Genomic DNA, 20,161 nt, shown 5'->3' on the forward strand with positions numbered 1-20,161 from the left:
GAAGGATGAAGTGCCCTAGAACATAAAAACTGTCTGGTTTTTTTCTTTTGTAAAGGTCTGATGTCAGGTAGGCATGTAAAATTGACTATCTGGCCTACCACATTTTCAGTGATAGAACAAAACGGTGAGGTGAAAGTATAAGAAGCCAAAGAAGATAGACAGGAAAAAAGGGGAATTATTTGTGTTTGAAGGTGATGCTACTGGAGTGAAAAGCATTGGGAGGAGAATATGAACTATGGAAGCAGTGGCTGAAAGAGCCGGCAAGCAGACAATCTATGAACAGGAAAAAGAAACCAAGAAGAAGCCTAAGGCAGCTGAAGTCAAAGAAGGAGCCTGGAAAACAGCCAGCAGAAAAGAAAATGTAGTTTGGACTATAAATGGTGGCAGAGAAAAGACAGAATAGTTCAGGTGCTAGGCATCTGGATAAGTGTGTGTTAAGAAAAGAGGTTAGCATTCCTGGTCCTATGCTGTAGTTGGGAATCCCAATCCCAGCAGACTATAAAGTGGTCCCTTATAAAATAAAGGAAAAGATATGTAAATATGTTTTTGGTGGAGCAGTGGGCTAATGCCTCCTTAAGTAACACCAGCTGCCTGCAATTAGTGCAGGTTCGCATCCCACCAGGCTCAAGGTTGACTCAGCCTTCCATCCTTCCGAGGTAGGTAAAATGAGGACCCAGATTGTTGGGGGCAATTAAGCTGACTTTGTAATAATGCCGCTTGGGGGGGGGGGGTGAAAGCCCTAATAAGCAGGCATATACATAGAATGAAGGCTATTGCTAAGCACATTGATTTGTGCTTTAGATTGTAAGCCACCCTGAGTCTTTGGAGAAGGGCGGGATATAAATGGGATTTAAAAAATATGTAAATGTGGTTTGTGTACTTTTTTGTTAGTGCATGTACATATAGTCTTTGACATAAAGCAGGTCATTCTCATGACCAACCCAATTTTGCAACCTTTTCATAATGGATATTAATTGAACCCTGCAGTTACAAAGTGACTGCCATAGTCATTTAGTGAACACCTCAGTTGTTAAGCCAAGTAGTGGTTTGATATGGGTACACTTTTGCCAAAACCCAGAAGCAAATCCATCATAAATTGCAGTCACATGACCATGGGAGGTTGCAAATGGCTGTAAAGGCATCCCAGTGCCCAAAGCTTAGCCATGTGACCATTGGAGGGCTCTGACCATCATAAGTAGCCCCATGGGAAATTTTGGCTTTGTTCTTATGCATTCCTACCCTCTGACAATCTGCATGGTGGCACAGAACTATGAAGGTAATTAACTGTTTTGAATCTTGAAAGTGGTACATAAACAGGCATTTATTTATTCACTTACCTATTTACTGTATATGCAGTCCACCCCAATCATGAGACTCCAGGCTATATACAACAATGAAAACAAATAGTTTAATTATAAATAACTGCTAGTCTCATTAAATAAAGCATTATCTACATTCGCAGTTAGTCAATGAGTTTTGGCTAACCCAAGTTTTCTTCTGCCATTGCATTTTAGACTTCAGGCAGAAGTCGATGAAGTCATTGGTGTGAAGAGGGACATTTATTTATTTATTTATTTTATTGCATTTATATACCGCCCTTTCCCTGAGGACTCAGGGCGGTTTACAGGGAGTTAAAAATCAAACATACAAAAGTTAAAAACCAAGTTAAAAATATTAAATCAACCCTGTACTATTTAAAAACCCCAATTAAAATAATTTTCTCCTCAGCCTGGGCCCGAGAGCTCAAAGAGCCAGGTCTTCAGGCCCCGGCGGAATGATCGGAGGTCGGGGGCAGTCCTCAGCTCCACCGGCAGCTGGTTCCAGAGGGCAGGCGCTCCCACTGAGAAGGCCCTATCCCTGGGTGTCACCCGCCGGCAATCTCTTACCGGCGGAACCCTGAGCAGACCCTCCCTGTGGGAGCGCACTGGGCGAAGGGCGTTTGAAGCCGGCAGCAGGTGTTCCCTCAAATACCCCGTACCCAGGCCATGTAGGGCTTTATAGGTAATAACCAGCACCTTGAATTTCACCCGGAGGGCAACCGGAAGCCAATGCAGCTCGCGGAGTAGAGGTGTTACATGGGAGTATCGGGAAACCCCCATTACAACTCGCGCGGCCGCATTCTGCACCAGTTGAAGCCTCCGAGTGGTCTTCAAGGGCAGCCCCATGTAGAGAGCGTTACAGTAGTCCAAACGGGAGGTCACAAGCGCATGAGTAACTGTACGTAGGGCGTCTCGGTCCAGATAGGGACGCAACTGGCGCACCAGGCGAACCTGTGCAAAAGCCCCCCTGGTCACGGCTCCTATGTGATCTTCAAAATTGAGCCGTGAATCCAGGAGGACGCCCAAGTTGCGAGCCCTATCAACGGGGGGTAACACCTCACCCCCCATCGTTAGAGGTGGAATAACTTGGTTAACCCGAGATGCCGATATGCACAGCCACTCAGTCTTGGCGGGATTGAGACGAAGCCTGTTTCTCCCCATCCAGACCTGAACCGCCTCCAGGCACCGGGACATCACGGAGAGGGCATCACTGGGTTGGTTCGGGGTGGAAAGAAAAAGTTGGGTATCATCAGCATACTGGTGATACCCCACCCCGAAACCACGAATGATCTCGCCCAGCGGCTTCATATAGATGTTGAACAGGAGAGGCGAGAGAACCGACCCCTGAGGAACTCCACAAATGAGAGGCCTCGGGGCGGATCTCTGCCCTCCTGTCAACACCGACTGCGAGCGGCCCTGAAGGTAGGAGGAGAACCACCGTAGAACGGTGCCTCCCACTCCCAACCCCCTGAGACGCCGCAGCAGGATACCATGGTCGATGGTATCGAAAGCCACTGAGAGATCTAATAGGACCAGGACAGAGGAGCAACCCCTGTCCCTTGCCCTCCAGAGATCATTCACCAGCGCGACCAATGCCGTCTCCGTGCTGTGTCCGGGCCTGAAGCTCGATTGGTACGGGTCCAGATAATCAGTTTCCTCCAGGAACAGAGGGAGCTGATGCGCCACCACACTCTCAACAACCTTCGCCAGAAAGCGAAGGTTGGAGACTGGACGATAGTTGTTTAAAGCAGCCGGGTCCAAAGCAGGCTTCTTGAGAAGGGGTCTCACCACCGCCTCCTTCAAGGCGGCAGGGAAGACACCCTCCTTCAAAGAAGCAGTTATTACTGCATGGAACCAGCCTCGTGTTCCCTCCCGAGCCGCATAAGCTAGCCAGGAGGGGCACGGATCCAACAAACAGGTGGTGGTGCTCAGTCTCCCCATGATCCTGTCCACATCATCAGGGGAAACAGGGTCGAACTCAGTCCAGATAACGTGCTCAAGACCGCCTGATTCCTCCACATCAGACTCTGCCCAGTCAGAGTCCAGACCGGTCCGGATCCAAGCGATTTTGTCCGCCAGATGATGACTAAACTCCTCGGCTCGTCCCTGCAAGGGATCCTCTCTAACCTCCTGGTTAAGGAGGGAGCGAGTCACCCTAAACAGGGCGGCCGGGCGATTATCTGCGGACGCGATAAGGGCGGCAAAGTAGTTAGACTTCGCCGTCCTTATCGCCGCAAGATAAGACCTTATAAAGGTTCTTAACTGCAATCGGTCGGATTCGGATCGGCTGGACCTCCAACCGCTCTCTAGACCTCGTCTCCGACGCTTCATCTCCCGGAGCTCCACAGAGAACCATGGGGCCCAACGGGATCTGCGCCGGGTCAGAGGTCGCATGGGTACAACGCAGTCAAGTGCCCTGGTAGCAGCCGTTTCCCAGGCCTCCACCAGAGCATCGACTGGGCTGTGGGTAAGGGTGATAGGTATAGGCCCAAGCGCCCTCTGGAACCGATCCGGGTCCATTAGGCGCCTGGGGCGGAACCACCTGGTCGGTTCCGCCGCCCAGCGGCGGGGGGTGGCATGACGGAAATCCAGCCTCAGGAGGTGGTGATCTGACCATGACAGAGGGGTGATGGACGGGGAACCCCCTCCCAGATCATCCAACCACTGTCCAGACAGGAACACCAGGTCGAGAGTATGATCCCCCTCATGAGTTGGGCCCTCAATAACCTGGGTCAGGCCCATGGCTGTCATGGAGGCCATGAACTCCCGAGCTAACTCCGACGACCCTCCCAGTGACGGCAGGTTGAAGTCACCCAGGACTATAAGCCTGGGGAACTCCACCGCCAACCCTGAGAGGGTGTCGAGCAGCTCAGGCAGGGCTGTTGCCACACAGCTGGGCGCCAGGTATGTAAGCAACAAGCCCAACTGAACCCGAGGACCACATCTCAAGAGGAGGGATTCACTCCCGGCCATCTGGACAATGGTGGCCTCCCGGGGACACAAAGTCTCCCAAATAACCACTGCCACCCCACCACCCCTGCCCTGAGCCCGTGGCTGGTGCAGCACCCGGAAACCTGGCGGGCATAACTCAGTGAGAGGCACCCCTCCCTCCGAACCCAACCAAGTTTCCGTGATGCACGCTAGATCCGCACATTCCTCCTCGATCAGATCATGGATGAGGGGAGCTTTGTTAACTACGGATCTAGCGTTAAAATAGACCAACCTGAGCTCAGGGGCCTGATCACCCTCATCCCCGGGTAAGAGGGTGCTAACCGGAGGGTCGGAGCGCGCCACCGCTCGGAGATAGCGGGGGCGCGATCCCAGATGTTGATGTGGCCCTCCGCGCAAACACCTGCTGCCATTCCCTATCGCCGTGGGGATTTGAAGCCCCACCCCCACATTCCCAGAACCAGCAGCCACCTCCCCAGACCCCGTCCCGTCAGGACCTCTAACAGGACCAGACTGAGTGCCGGTTAAAGATTCCCTCCCTACCCCCCCTCCCTCCCCCTCCCTAACTTTTTAAAATAACCGGCTAAAAATTTTATCAGGGGCCTCTTACCACGTCTTAACTCGAGGCCCCTATCTAAGCCCAGCCACCTCTCGGAGTCCCAGAGCTTGGGCTCGTCATTAAGGGGAGTATGGAAACAGGTGACAGGTCGCGCCCATGAGGCAGAAACCCCCCTAAGGGCATACAAGTCCGCTTCGGAGTAACGATAAACCATACAGCGCTAGGATAGTCTCTTAGGGCAGATGTTGTAAATATGTCCAAAGGATCGCTCAATGATGGTGTATAGCTGGAAAAGGAAGTCCAGTAGGCATATCTCTTAGTCCGCAAGGCCATCTCAGCTCTCACCTGAGATGGTAATCCAAGGGACAACCTCAGTCGTCCTCTCACTTCGGCTGAGGAGTCCAATCTGGAGCAGAGAGAGAAAGGGGGGTCCTGAGCCAGGCCCACCCCAACTGGTCTCTCACACCAGTGAGGTGGTCGCTGACCAGTCCAAAACCGTCCTCCCACCACGGTCAGGTCCCAGCCACACTGGACTGTCAATAGGGGGATCTTAATTCCCATCAGGCATGGAGCTAGCCATAATGCCTGCCTGTCAACAGAGAAAGTAAAGAACAGGCAGGCCAGGCCTCTGTCGATCCTCACATCACCGGCCAACGCCGCCAGTCTGGGGGGGAGGACAGAAGCATTCTCTCCCCAACGCCCGTCCGCCAGTCCAAACGATCTTCCGGCGGCGGAGAGAGGCAGTCCCAGCAGCTGTATTGAGTCCGGGAATTCGCCAACATGTCCGCCGAGGCCGATGACCAGGCCCACAGTCCGCAACCACCATCCGGAAGGAGAAGAAGGCTCCGCGCCGCCGAAAACGGCGCCAGCCAGCTGATGGTCATAGAAAGGTCTCCGACCGGTGGGATCGTCGCCGCTGCCCCTCCGACAAGCAGAGGGTATCCACGGCGAGCAAGCAGAAGAGAGAAGGCAGGGCAAGGCGTCCCGGGCTTCACGGCGCTGTAGCAGTGCTCGGCGTTGTAGCGAAGCACGGCAGGTCGGCAGGCCGGCAGTTCTCAAGCGCCGCTAGTTCAGGTCAGCAAGCCACTAGTTCGGAGGGGGGGGAGCTCAGCGCCGCGAAAAACAGCGCCCAGCAGCTGTTTTTAAATCCCCCAACCCCCAAAGTCGCCTCGGCAAGCAAGCAAAAAAGGGAAGGCAAGGCAATGCGTCCCGGACTTCACGGCGCTGTAGCAGCGCTCGGCGCCATAGCGGAGCTCGGCAGGTCGACAGGGCTGGCAGTTCTCAAGCGCCGCTAGTTCGGAGGGGGGACTCAGCGCCGCAAAAAACAGCGCCCAGCAGCTGTTTTTAAATCCCCCACCCCCAGAGTTGCCTCAGCATACCGTGGGCCTCCCTGAGCAAGTTCCTTTGGAGCCCTCGAAGAGCGCCCGAAGCTTAGGTTGCGACCGTCGCCATCTTGGGCAAAAAAAAAATGTCTATGAAGATCTCAGGAAACTGGAATATTTATCACAGGTACACTTGAATAATAAACCTACAGATAATCCAAGTTTTTGACCCCGCTTTCCTGTGCTTCTGTCCTGATAGTAAGAGTGATAAGTTTCTGAAAATCTTTTTGGAAAAATGGCTCTTGGCATCATTAAATGCCATGACAAAAGCATTCTGGGATTTTGATGCTGTGAAATTTCTGTAAGAACATCTCATTACAAAGTGAAATCCTAGCACCAGTGCTCATCTTTAAAACAATACGTAAAGTACCCTATTTTTAGTTAGAATGTGAGGTATACTAATTACTGGACTCTTCTTGTATTGGGACATTATTTTTATGATTATTATTATGATTATTATTTAAAATTAAGATAGGTGCCCACTCCAGTGGACCCTACGCAGCTTAACAAATATAGTAATAAATTAAAACAATTAAAAACATTAAATGAAGTAAGACAGCCTGGACTAAAAATAATCATTAAAGCATAGCACGATGACTCCCTCACCTCTAAACACATTTACCCTAGGCCTGGGACCACATTTTAAGGGCTTTATGGAAACACTGTAGTCTTAGGTTCTATAAGATAAGTACATTTACCAGGGGGAACCTGGAGCACACCCAATTTAGATAGGCCAGGTGGGCAGCTCATAGTCAAGACCATCCACTGCTATGTATAGAATTCAAAAATGTATTACAATGCAGTAATTTATGATGATGTTATAATCGTAACTAACATATTCATTTACTATGGGCAATGTGCACTCTTGCCGTTCATTTTCTGCTTTTTTCTTCACTTGGCTCTGATAATCCAGAAATAGAAGGCAGATTTCTTTTTAATTTAATACTACACTGAGAGACTGAAATGCACCAGTCATTTCTTTCCAAAGGCTGGTTTTATTTCTATGCCCATCTTGTTACGAAGGAGGTTGGTCGGTGCAGCAGCTCTTAAAGTAGAGAGGAAACAAGAAGGTGATAACAGCCTAAATAGAAAAAAAATTCTTATTGTTAAGATATATATCCCACCTTTATTTTGTGCAGCTCAAGGTAGTGCAAGTAATGCTCCTGTCTTCAATTTCCGTACAACAACCAGCCTGTGAAATGAGTTGGAGTGAGAGAGAAGGCCTGGCCCAAAGTCACCCAGCCAGCCTTTATGTGTCAGGCAGGTTTAGAGTTCTCGGTCACTTCATTCCAAGCCCAGCACCTTGACCCCAGCACTAAATTGGCTCCCTGACATATTGTTTATGTTCAAAGATCCAAAACTGCCTGAATGGTGCTCCCACTTTTCAGGCTTAGAAGGCATCAATAGACAATCACAACACAAATGAAACTTCTTTATACGGCTAGTTGAGGGATGACATTTTTGATCCGTTAAGAAGAATTCCTCAACGTGGTGACTTGGATTTTCCATGGCACATGTGCTGAGCCATCTTAGTGCTCATTTGCTTTAGAATCTACCATCTGATGCAACATGTAAAAAAAACTGATTATTTGCTTCAACTCACACCATTTTCAAGAAAAGAAAAGAGTTTCATTTGCGATCCACTTGCTGGATTCCCCATTGATTTTGCTTATTGGAAGCTGGCAGCAATGGTTGCAAATGGTGAGTATGTGACTTCAGGACCCCAGGACATAATAGTGAGCAGGATGCCAAGCACCCAAATCACAATCAGACAACCACAGTGCAACTATGATGATTGGTCGTAAGTTCCCCTTGTTCTGTGCCATTGTAACTTCAAATGGTCACTGAATAAGTGGACATTAAGTGAGAACTACCTGTACCTACTTGCCCAGGTTTGGAGTTGAATATATATCATTTAATGTGTTTCTGTAGTTTGATGGTTTTATTTCTTATAATTTTTCATGATTCCATTTATTGAATTTTATCCGGCCTTGAGATTACTTTTAGTGAAAAGTGATATATAATCTTTCTGCAATATCATACCAACTATTAAAAGAAAAGATGGCTCTTATTTACAGGTTCTCAAAGAAATCCTACAGTTATACCCACCAGTTCCATGCACTATGCGCTGGACAGAGAAGAAAAATGTAATTGAAGGAATTGACATTCCAGCAAATACGTCCCTATTTGTGAGTTCATGGGAGTCTTCTGTCATACATTCCACTTGAATGATCAAGAATATAAACCAAATGTTATGAATGGATAGATGACTGGTCAATTGTCCCCTAATGTCAAAATGGATCTTATATCTAACTTAGGCTCAAATCCATGGTATTGGATGGGGATTTTAGAACATTGAATCCAGCTCATGGCTTACTGAAGGGGTGGTTGTCTAGTCACCTTTGAATACATCTAGTGAAAGGGAGACCATAACTAACTGTTTTGGATTATTGATTCCACTGCTAAATTGCCTCACTACTGAATTTTTTTCTCAACATTCAACTGGAATTTCCCTTCCTATAAACGCAAACCCACGTCCTACATTCGGTAGGACCTCTTCAGTGTGACTTCCTTTCACATTGAAGAGCCCTGGTGGTTCAATGGTTAGAATGCAGTATTGCAGGCTAATTCTGCTGACTGCCAGGAGTTCAGTCTCCTCACCAGTTCAATGTTGAGTCAGCTTTTCATCCTTCCGAGGTTGGTAAAATGAGGACCCAGATTGTTGGGGGCAATAGGCTGATTCTGTAAATCACTTAGAGAGTGCTGTAAGGCACTATGAAGCGGTATATAAGTCTAATTGCTATTGCTATTGCTTTCAGATATTTGAATAGTGCTATGATTTGGGACGCAGTGGCTCAGTGGGTTAGGACGCTGAGCTTGTCGATCAGAAGGTCGGCAGTTTGGCAGGTCGAATCCCGAGTGCCACATAACAGAGTGAGTGCCTGTTACTCGTCCCAGCTTCTTCCAACCTAGCAGTTCGAAAGCATGTAAAAATGCAAGTAGAAAAATAGGGACCACTACGGTGGGAAGGTAACAGTGTTCCGTGCACCTTTGGCGTCTAGTCATGCCGGCCACATGACCACGGAGATGTCCTCGGACAAGCGCTGGCTCTTCGGCTTTGAAACGGAGATGAGCACCAGCCCCTAGAGTCGGAAATGACTAGCACACATGTGCGGGGGAACCTTTACCTTTATGATTTGTGAATTCATTTATACACACACACACACACACACACACACACAGACAGGCAGGCAGACAGAGTTTCCAAGGACAAGATAATCACATAATCCTGAAATTAAAATGGCAGCAAGGATTTGTTTAAGGCTAACCCAAAGGCAAGCATTAGAAATTCATTAAAATATGAATTTGCCCATGAACAGCCCCAGTTGTTTTCAGGTGGCTTTACATTTATGTCTGCCGATCTCTCTTCCCTTATTAGTTCAGTACCTATATCATGGGACGCATGGAAAGATACTTCAAGGATCCTCTGACCTTTGATCCTGATCGATTTAGCAAAGGCATATCAAGGTGATTTCTGTGTTTAAAATTCTTTAATCTGAATGTTTGAAGTGTTATAAAATTATTAGAAACTTTTGTATACAAATCTATTTTCAAAGTCAAGCAGAAAATACCACAAACCTTCTGTAGCAAAAGGAGGGATTTTCAAATAGATTGCTCTAACGTTCTTCAGTAAACATGCCTTTCCTTCATAAGTGGTAAGAGTCCTCCTTTGTTTAATGTAATCATTTGATGCCGTCTCCTGGAGCTTGATGAAGACATGTACAAGTCTTTTGACATAGTAGGACCATTTGTGATCATTGTCCCTGTTACGCTAGGTGTTCCCCATCTATGTTGGTGAATAACTTTGGGATGTGTGCTTTACTAGTTATTTAAGAATTACTGATGGAAATTAATTTTAGGGGCCTGTTCATCTCTTAAAATTACAAGTAAATGATGATACCCAACTTTTTCTTTCCACCCCGAACCAACTCAGTGATGCCCTCGACGTGATGTCCCGTTGCCTGGAGGCAGTTCAGGTCTGGATGGGGAGAAACAGGCTCTGACTCAATCCTGCCAAGACTGAGTGGCTGTGCATATCGGCATCTCGGGAAAACCAGTTTTGTCCATCGTTAACTATGGGGGGTGAGGTGTTACCGCCCGTTGATAGGGCTCGCAACTTGAGCGTCCTCCTGGATTCACGGCTCAGTTTAGAAGATCATATAGGAGCCGTGACCAGGGGGGCTTTTGCCCAGGTTCGCCTGGTGCACCAGTTGCGACCCTATCTGGACCGAGATGCCCTACGCACAGTCACTCATGCGCTCGTGACCTCCCATTTAGACTACTGCAACGCTCTCTACATGGGGCTGCCCTTGAGGACCACTCGGAGGCTTCAACTGGTGCAGAATGCGGCTGCGTGAGTTGTGATGGGGGCTTCCCGATACTCCCATGTAACACCTCTACTCCGCGAGCTGCATTGGCTTCCGGTTGCCCTTTGGGTGAGATTCAAGGTGCTGGTGATGACCTATAAAGCCCTTAATGGCTTGGGTCCGGGTTATCTGAGGGAACACCTGCTGCTGGCATCAAGCTCCCTTCATCCCGTGCGCTCCCACAGGGAGGTCCTTCTCAGGATACCGCCGGTCAGGGAATGCCGGCGGGTTATTCCTAGGGGAAGAGCGTTCTCTGTGGGTGCGCCTGCCCTCTGGAATGATTTACCCGTGGAACTTAGGACCGCCCCCGATCTGCGTTCATTTTGCCGGGACCTGAAAACCTGGTTTTTCGATCTATCAGGCCTGGACTGAAGGGGTTTTAGCTTTTTTAAATGTTGTTTTAATTGGGCTTAATTAATTTAATGTATTTTAATTCTATATTATTTTTATATTGTATTTTATGCTGCCCTGTAAACCGCCCTAAGTCCTTCGGGAATAGGGCGGTATAGAAATTTAATTAAATAAATAAATATTGATAACATTCTGACACATACAGTAAACAGTATTGCTAAATGACTAGGGGGAAAAATCCTGAACCAATCTGTTCTTTATTTAATCAGAAGGAGGTTTAACAAAAAAGTTTTTTACAGCATGGAGAAAAGATCTCTCATTTCCTAAAACTGCAAATTCAGCTGCTTCATGTGATTTCTTCTAGACCTTATTTTTCCTATTTCCCATTTTCGCTGGGACCTTGTTCATGTATTGGACAGTTATTTGCTCAGGTGAGTAAGATACTTGCATTAAGAATGCCTATTCCAGTACTAATACTTGTTTCTTTTAAAAGAGAAGTGGAGAAGTTGCATATGCTCTTGATCCATTCTTCCAGCCTCTAGTGCCTTCCAAGATCCTAATGCCAAAATAGAATAGCTAAAATAGGTGGGTTCACCCTCCCCTAGGCTTAACATATCTATTTTGCCTTAAATTACACTTACCCCCTCCAAAATGCCTCTTGTTATGTAGCAAAACTGGTGAAGTAATGCTATAAAAGCTGCACTATCTAATTTTTAAATTCATCTTTTCCTGTTCCTTAAATTTTCATCTCTTTGAAGAATGAATAAGGAGATAGGTCTTGCTTTATATTCAGCATATTTATATAGGTAAAATTGGCAATGGGCAAATCAGAAGGTTTCACAGTTGCATCAAAAAATGTAGCTGTGGTGCTAGTACTAGGCTTGGTTTGTTTTTGTTTTGTTTTGTTTGTATTACTGTTTTATGTCACTGATCGTATATATTGTTTTATCCTTGGGCTATGAATATCCCAGAGTTTGGCTTAAGATGGTCACATAAATGTTTAATTAAATATGAGAAAATCTGCTATGTTCTGTGAACATTGCATTAAAATTGTATCCTCATGCTGGAAACTTCTTAGTCATTGTAGTTTTAAACTAGTGAAATTGATAAAACATCAGCTGGGATGAACAACTGGATAAAATTATTCTTAGTTACAGGTAGTTCTTATTTAATGACTGTCCTGTTTTGTGACTGTTCAACATTATGACAGTGCTGAAAAAGTAAATTTACATCTAATATTTGCACATACAACAATTACAGTGGTCCTGTGATCACATGATTGAGATTCAGAGGCTTCACAAGCAGTAGGCATTTATAACCATCACAGAATCCCCCAGTCATGTGATTGCCATTTGCACGCTTCACAGTTGGCTTGCTACAATGGAGAAGCTGCGGGCTACATCCACTCCTGGATGTTCCATACCGCCCATCCGCACTCTCAGACACACTTCATTCACAATTATGCCCCGGCTTCCATTCATGGATTTCCACACCGCCTCCATTGGCCAGCTTTAGCTAATTCTGTCTTCCAGACATTAGCCTGCTTCAGTCCGTGGGGACCAGAAGGCTACATGCTACAAAAGAGCTGTCCCACTCAGCAAGTCCTCAAGAGAACTTGCCTTTCCAGAGACTTCCTGTTCCGGTTTCAGCGAGAGAAAGCCAGAGGACTTGATCCTCGGGCTGAAATTTCTTTTTGTTGGGGACCCTAAGGGGCCAGATTCCACCCTGGGGGGGTGGACTGAAGGAAGGAAATTCCAGGGACCTAGGAGAGATGGTAATCTCTCCGAATAGCCCAGGAGAACCCTCCCAAAAAACCAACAGAAGAAAAGGCTGGCTAATGTCGCGTCCAGTCACAGCTGAATACCAAGAGAAGTCAAAAGTGATTTAAAAAAGCGAATAATAAACAGCATGTTTGAATCTGGGTAAGAATATTGATTTTCTCTATCTTATTTACTTTTCCTGAAGAAGAAATCCCCAAGATAATATCTCCGAAGAGAGAGGGGGAGGAAGATTTGTTCTTTCTCTTTTGTTTGGGTGGTGTCTTTGTCACGGTCCGGAAAACAAGTACAAAGACATGATAAATGAGTAAATGCTGACACCTGCTGGCGGATGAGGATTTCTTTTCCTTCTTTTCCTTTGTTTTTGAACTTCTAAGCTCTTGGACTGCACCTGTGTAAACAATACATGGCTGAAACAATGAATATACTACAAAAAGAAATATGTGATGAGCAACAATACTTTCAAAGGACAATGATTTTAAATCACATAGAGATGCAGAATAATTTTGAAAGGATGAATCAACTTATTCTCAATGTAATTTCACTTCAAGAAATCTCTGAAAATATAGAACAAAAAATTGAAATACTTGCTTTACAGAAGAAATTATACATTAAGCAGCAAAACTCCCAAAGGATAATGATTTTAAACTACAAGTTAATACAGAAGAACCCTGAGAGTATGAACCAACTTATTTTCAACTCAACTTCACTTCAAGAATTCTTTCAAGAAAAGATACCGGAGATGATTAAATGCAATTTTGAGGAAAGAGATTGGAAGATGGAACTATATAAAACAAAAAACTATGATTTAATTCAAATGGGAAATATTTTAATATTTCTAAACAATTTGAAGAATAGGGGAAAGAAGAGCCATCTATTTGAATTTGGCTAAACAATGGGAAAATTTTGAAATATATTCTCAGAGAAAAAAAATCTCTTCCTTCTTCCCTTTTTCTTTTGCTCTTTTGTTTTATTCTTTTAAGTTGGAATGATTTAAATAGGAATAAAACATAAAAGATATGTTTTAAATGAGCTTTAGAGGACTAGATGACTAGAAATATTGAAGGGAATGTTTAAAACTTAAATAGATTAAATATATTTTCAGTATAGGTTGAGAAGAGTGGAAATTGAAGGAATGGATATATTTTGAATTGGAAGAAATATATATCTTTTCCTCCTCTCTCTCTCTCTCTCTCTCTCTCTCTCTCTCTCTCTATATATATATATATATATATATATATATATATATATATATATATATGTATATATATGTATAAAAAGGTAAAGGTAAAGGTTCCCCCGCACATGCGTGCTAGTCGTTTCCGACTCTAGGGGCCGGTGCTCATCTCCGTTTCAAAGCCGAAGAGCCAGCGCTTGTCCGAGGACATCTCCGTGGTCATGTGGCCGGCATGACTAGACGCCAAAGGCGCACGGAACGCTGTTACCTTCCCACCGTAGTGGTCCCTATTTTTCTACTTGCATTTTTACGTGCTTTCGAACTGCTAGGTTGGCAGAAGCTGGGACGAGTAACAGGCGCTCACTCTGTTACGCGGCACTCGGGATTCGACCCGCCAAACTGCCGACCTTCCGATCGACAAGCTCAGCGTCCTAACCCACTGAGCCACCGCGTCCCATTATATATATGTATTTATATGTATATATATGTATGTATGTATATATGTATATATATATATATGTATATATGTATATATATATATATATATATATATATATATATATATATGTATATGTATATATATATGTATATATATGTATGTATGTATGTATATATATATATATATATATATATATATATATATATATATATATATATATATATATATATATATATATATATATATTCTCTTTTCTTTCTTTTTTTTTTCTTTCTTTCGCTCTTTAACTTTATATCTGTTTATCCTTAGTATTTTTATTATGAAATATAAAAGTATAGAGGGGTCTATAGGGAAAAAAACAGAATTAAATTCATAAATGTTAATATAGTTGAATGTTGAATTGTTTGTTATCTGTAAGAATATTTAGAATGTTAAGGGAGAAATAAGTTGTTCTTGTTCTTTATTGCCTTTTTTTCTCTCCTTTTTACATTTACTTATTGACTGGGAAATATAAAGTATGAGAGGGTTTGCATGAAGGGAGGGGAAAAAATGAAATTCACCAACGAAAATACAGTCGAGTGTTAAAAAAAAGATTGTTATTTGTAAATATTCTTTTTTGGGGGGGGGAGATAAGCTGAAATAAATATAGTGCCAGGACCTACAATAAGGCAACTAAAACGATTTATAAGATTATTGAAACTTTACATTTAACTGTTGTTAAACAAAACTGTTTAATTTAATGTCTTGCAAAGAATGATTCATTTGAGATAGGGGAAATCAAATGTAATTGACAGATGGAATATACACTATAGAAATTAATTGTTAAAGATTGTTTTATAAATGTCACCCAGACAACATTCTGTTTTACAATGATTTATGTTATGTTAAAGAAAAAAAATTCTAATAAAATATATAATAATAAAAAAAGAACTTGCCTTTCCAGCCCATCTCCACTGCTCTTTGGGCTCTTCTGGATTGACTTTAGTTGGGGAGACACTTCCCTTCTGAAGAAACTGGCAGTATCGGAATGTACTCTCTGCAAAGAAAGGACATTAATGATGGAGAGGATACCAAGACTTGTTTGGCTAGCGCTGCATGTGAAGTGGGCCTTTAATTCTGTGAGCTGTCAGTGGCCCTGACTGTGGCCCAAACAAAAACAATCATGTCATGAAGGGGAACAGATACTGGTCTGTACATGGAGTTTGGCTTAATAACAGATAAGTCTAGGCACCAGGCTCTCTCTATTCCAAAGATGTTCCATGGCTGCCCTCGGTGGATGATTGGGGGTGGTACTGAAAAACGATTCCAAGGGCCTTCTGGGTAGGTTTTACTCTGCTGGCCTGAGCTTTAGGAGGATTCCCCTTAGAGTGAACGATGGGGAACAAAAGGAAAAAAAAACCAGCGAAGGAAAGGGCATGCACTCGGGCCATCCCTCACTGAAGGAAATTGGCTAGGTGAGCCTTGCGGAAATGTCCTCATGAACCTATGGAGCAGATTCAGAGTAGGGCCCGCTTCCTCTGGGGGATTGGCCAAATATCCCCATCTTAGCAGGAATACTCCCTTTCCCTTGCCTTTCTGAGGAAACCCTCTTACAAAGGACTAGTTTCACTTGGCCTAATCCTGTCCCCAAGAGCAAACCCCAGCTTTATGAGATTACCACAGGCCCCAGACTTTCAAAGGAGGTAAGAATCGGCTGGGGACCATCACTCGGATGTCACTAAATGAAGCCTAACATCTGAAAATTGCAAGGCTGATCCATTGCTTTCAGGCTTCCCAGAAATCAGAAGTCAAAAATCAGCTATGAAAATGGAAAGTGTTCATAATTACCTTGACACAGTGGCGTAGCGTGGGGGGTGCAGGGGGGGCCGGCCGCACCGGGCGCAACATCTGGGGGGGCGCCCATTAAGCTCGCCAGAGGGGGACGATTCTGCTTCACCGAGGGTCGGAGGAGTGAGCGAGTGGGCGGAGCATAGAAAGCAACCGCATTTGCTGCGCCCAGCCAGAGCGGGATCCCGTCCTCTCGCGGCTGCGGATCGCCTCCTTTCTCGGGTGGGGGTGGGGAGGCTTGGCGGCGTCTCGCCTCCCTCTCTTTCTCCCGCCGCGGCTCTCCTCCGCTTGGCTCTCAACCTGCAAGCCCGCCCCCCCCCCACCCAGCTCCCGCCCCCATCTCCTTTCCCGGAGGTAAAGGTAAAGATGAGATCCCCCCTTCTCTCTTAGATTCAGAAGACCCGGTTGCTGAAGTCGTGAACTCGCCGGGTCGCGCCCGTCTTCATGGGGCCTGAATGAAGGCGTTGGTGTTAAATCTAAATAACCAATCCATCACCCTCCATTTAAGCAAGAGGAACGGATAGGCGGTTCTCAAAATCACTCGGTGGCTGCCCCTGATCTTGAACTTCCTCTTAACCAAGACAAACGGGAGCTCCCAGGTTGAGAATTCGGAGGAGCTTCCCCTCGGCCGTGGAAGTTCACTTTTGAGACAGCCGCTATCTTTGGGCAATTGGTTTCACTGGGTTTCTATTGTGGGGTAAGGAGGGGGAGGGGGGCAATGTACCTTGTCCGGAAGGTATTGAGGAGAGGAGGAAGGTGACTGGAGAGGGACGGAAGTCCAGGTAGCGCCAAGTTCCTGAAATCTCTGCCAGAAAAGGAAGGAAGAGAACGGCGCTTGTCCTAGTCCTAGTTGGGAAGAGGAATCTGCCTGAAATTGACTAGTCAACGGGACTTCAGAGTTTTCCCTTTGGGGGGTAGGTCCGAGAAATTGACAAGACCCACTCTCGAATCCGTGTTGAATTTAATAAGGTCACTTTATAGTCCAATCCCCTCCGTGCTGAGAAGTAGCCGAAGCAAGTTCCGTGAGATTCATTCCCAGGTAAGCAGAGACTTCCCAGTACGTTCGACTACAGCATCCCTCATCCTTGATTGACCCTGGACGAATTGGTGATGACTGGGACTTGAAATCCAGGACATCGAGCGAGCCCGGGTTGGGAAGGGAAAGGGGGAGGAAGGGGGTAGCCTGGACTGTGGGTCTGCAGGAGGCAACAATCTGGAATATGGACAATTTGGAATAACCTTGGGAAGCTGAGGCATTGTAAGTTGGAAGTCATTGTTTGTTGCCTAACATGTTGGGTCACCCCACACCACATGCTAAGCCATAAACCGTGGTTGGTATCCAGGGTTTAGGACAAGATGGAGAAAACTAGCCAATTGTGGGATCATAAATCTTGATGAAGCCCATCATCGCTCCATGTGATGTATGCACTCAATCTACAAACGTAGTCCAAGCCTATTCACATCTGTTGTAAGGTCATTCTCTCGTGGGGTTTATCTTGACATCCACTAAGAGTGGAACAAACATGCCCCATTAACCATTTTCAACGCCATGTCCTCTCTTTGTCTCATCCTAAATCACAGCTGAGGCACCTTAAAGTTGCCTTGTTTCAGTTTTAAACTAGCATTTTCCCTCTTCTCCAGAGACCCTTTTTTGCCTTGAACCTAACTCAAGGGTAGGCAACCTTGGCTCTTTTATGACTCATGGACTTCAACTCCCAGAATTCCTGAGCTAGTGGAAGAGACTCGAGTGCTAAAATCCACGGGTTAGGGGGCGCAAATTACTTGCCTTGCCCCGGGTGCTGACAACCCACGCTACGCCACTGCCTTGACACTCCTCCCATTTACAGCTGAATGGCTTTTAGTCTGAACTTCTTTACCCAATTTTGATACTTGTCTGAATTCAAAGGCTTCATTAATATATCAGCCAAATTATTATTTTTTGTGTGAATCCTTGTGCTACCAGTCTTGCCTTGTATTGCAGTTCATTATTTTTTGTAACACCTTTTTTATATACCCAGTTACATCCATGGTTTTTTTTCCTTCTGGTAATCTCATGGGCGAGAACGCTAGGTACACATCCATAGATTCCATTTCCTTGTCCATGGCTTTTTTCCATTTTTTCTCATTCTGTTTTCAGTAAGGACATCATTTTTTAGTAATTGCGAGGTTCATAACGCATACTACATAGTTTAACCTCACTTGCCTTGTATCTATCAGGAGGTACTCTTCTGACCTGCTACCCATTTTCCCTGATGATGGGTCTTCTGTAGCTCCTCCTTCCTGAGATCCATCACTATGTTGTGGAATAAACACCTCTGTGTTGGCATGTACTCTATCCCAATTACTATGCTCTGCAAAGCTGGCAGAACGTGAAATCACAATTTTCTGAGTTCTGTCAGTAAACAGCCTTGACAAATACTTAACACATATCTCCCTTGCTTCCTGCTAATAAAGAGAGAAAGAAGCTGTGGCTCAGGGAGTTAAAACAACTGCCTAATATATAATCAGCCCAGGTTCGAATCTCAGATAAAGGGTATGACTGACTGATGAGAACAAAATAAGTTCGAAATGGCCATCTCAGCCTCCCTAATTCTTTATTAGCAATTTGAATAATTTACACAAATAATGAGCTGTCATAAGTTGACTATATCCTGTGGATAGCCTTGGGTTAGGCAAAAACAGGAAAGAAAGAGTTAATTAGCAAGGTGTATTCAAAAAAATCCTTGACAATACTATATATATATATATATATATATATATATATATATATATATATATATATATATATATATATATATATATATATATATACATATATACAGGGACGCGGTGGCTCAGTGGGTTAGGACGCTGAGCTTGTCGATCAGAAGGTCGGCAGTTTGGTGGGTCGAATCCCGAGTGCCGCGTAGCAGAGTGAGCGCCTGTTACTTGTCCCAGCTTCTGCCAACCTAGCAGTTCGAAAGCACGTAAAAATGCAAGTAGAAAAATAGGGACCACTACGGTGGGAAGGTAACAGCGTTCCGTGCGCCTTTGGCGTCTAGTCATGCCGGCCACATGACCACGGAGACGTCCTCGGACAAGCGCTGGCTCTTCGGCTTTGAAACGGAGATGAGCACCGGCCCCTAGAGTCGGAAACAACTAGCACGCATGTGCGGGGGAACCTTTACCTTTACCTATATATATATATATATATGTTTTCTGAGGTTTTCGCAGGTGTTCGTATGTGGATCTTTGGTTATTCACACAATAAGCAAACTGACACCCACTATAAAAACATGGCACCACCACAAACACGAAGCCGAACAAAAGCAGCACAACTCACCAGCTCAGGTCTAAGGCTGGCAGCTGAGACCAGCCCATCCACTCAAAACACACCCCCACCCAATCAGAACACACCCACCATTCAAAACACACTCCCACCCAATCAGAACACACTTAATCCCCCACCTAATCAGAGCACACCTCCACCCACAGAACAGAACACACCCCCTCTGGCAGTTTAAAAAAGAGGAACAAACAGCCACATGCTTCTCCCAGAAGAAGGAAGCAGAAGCCACCAGCCTGATGATGACAGATGGGATTCCGTCGAAACGTCGCTCCTACACCTTTAGTTCTACGCGGGAAAAAACCCGAATAACCAAAGATCCATATATATATATATTTGTGATATTGCCGGAGAACAAAAACTTGATATCAGACATATAAGACCTAATTTATGTCAGGCTTCCCAGATTCACCACACAGGAAACATGACCAGATGAGCTAGCTCTACTTTACTGTAAGGCTACATTATCAGATCCTACAAGTCTGAAAGTACAAAGCTTTCACCATCTCCTTTACAGCCTGAAAAGCTAGGGAGGGTTCCTACTCAACCGCTTTCTTCTCCACTCATTATGCTGACTATGCCCTCTCTTATCTGACCATTCCCTAGAAGGTAGCTTTTCTTTGCCTTG

At 45.2% G+C, this 20,161-nt stretch overlaps 1 protein-coding gene across 1 annotated transcript; it reads left to right on the forward strand.

The window, feature by feature from the left end:
• Positions 1-1,203: 1,203 nt before the first annotated feature.
• On the forward strand, positions 1,204-16,812 carry CYP46A1 (cytochrome P450 family 46 subfamily A member 1; the record flags this gene model as incomplete). The annotated part of the gene is made up of 6 exons (XM_081322868.1): positions 1,204-1,276; positions 6,191-6,336; positions 8,288-8,398; positions 9,649-9,737; positions 11,352-11,418; positions 16,717-16,812. The coding sequence occupies 6 exons, from the start codon at positions 1,204-1,206 to the stop codon at positions 16,810-16,812; spliced, it is 582 nt and encodes a 193-aa protein (XP_081178994.1).
• Positions 16,813-20,161: the final 3,349 nt, after the last annotated feature.

The sequence above is a fragment of the Vipera berus genome, assembly GCF_964194415.1.
Source record: "Vipera berus genome assembly, chromosome: 1".
Taxonomy (NCBI): domain Eukaryota; kingdom Metazoa; phylum Chordata; class Lepidosauria; order Squamata; family Viperidae; genus Vipera; species Vipera berus.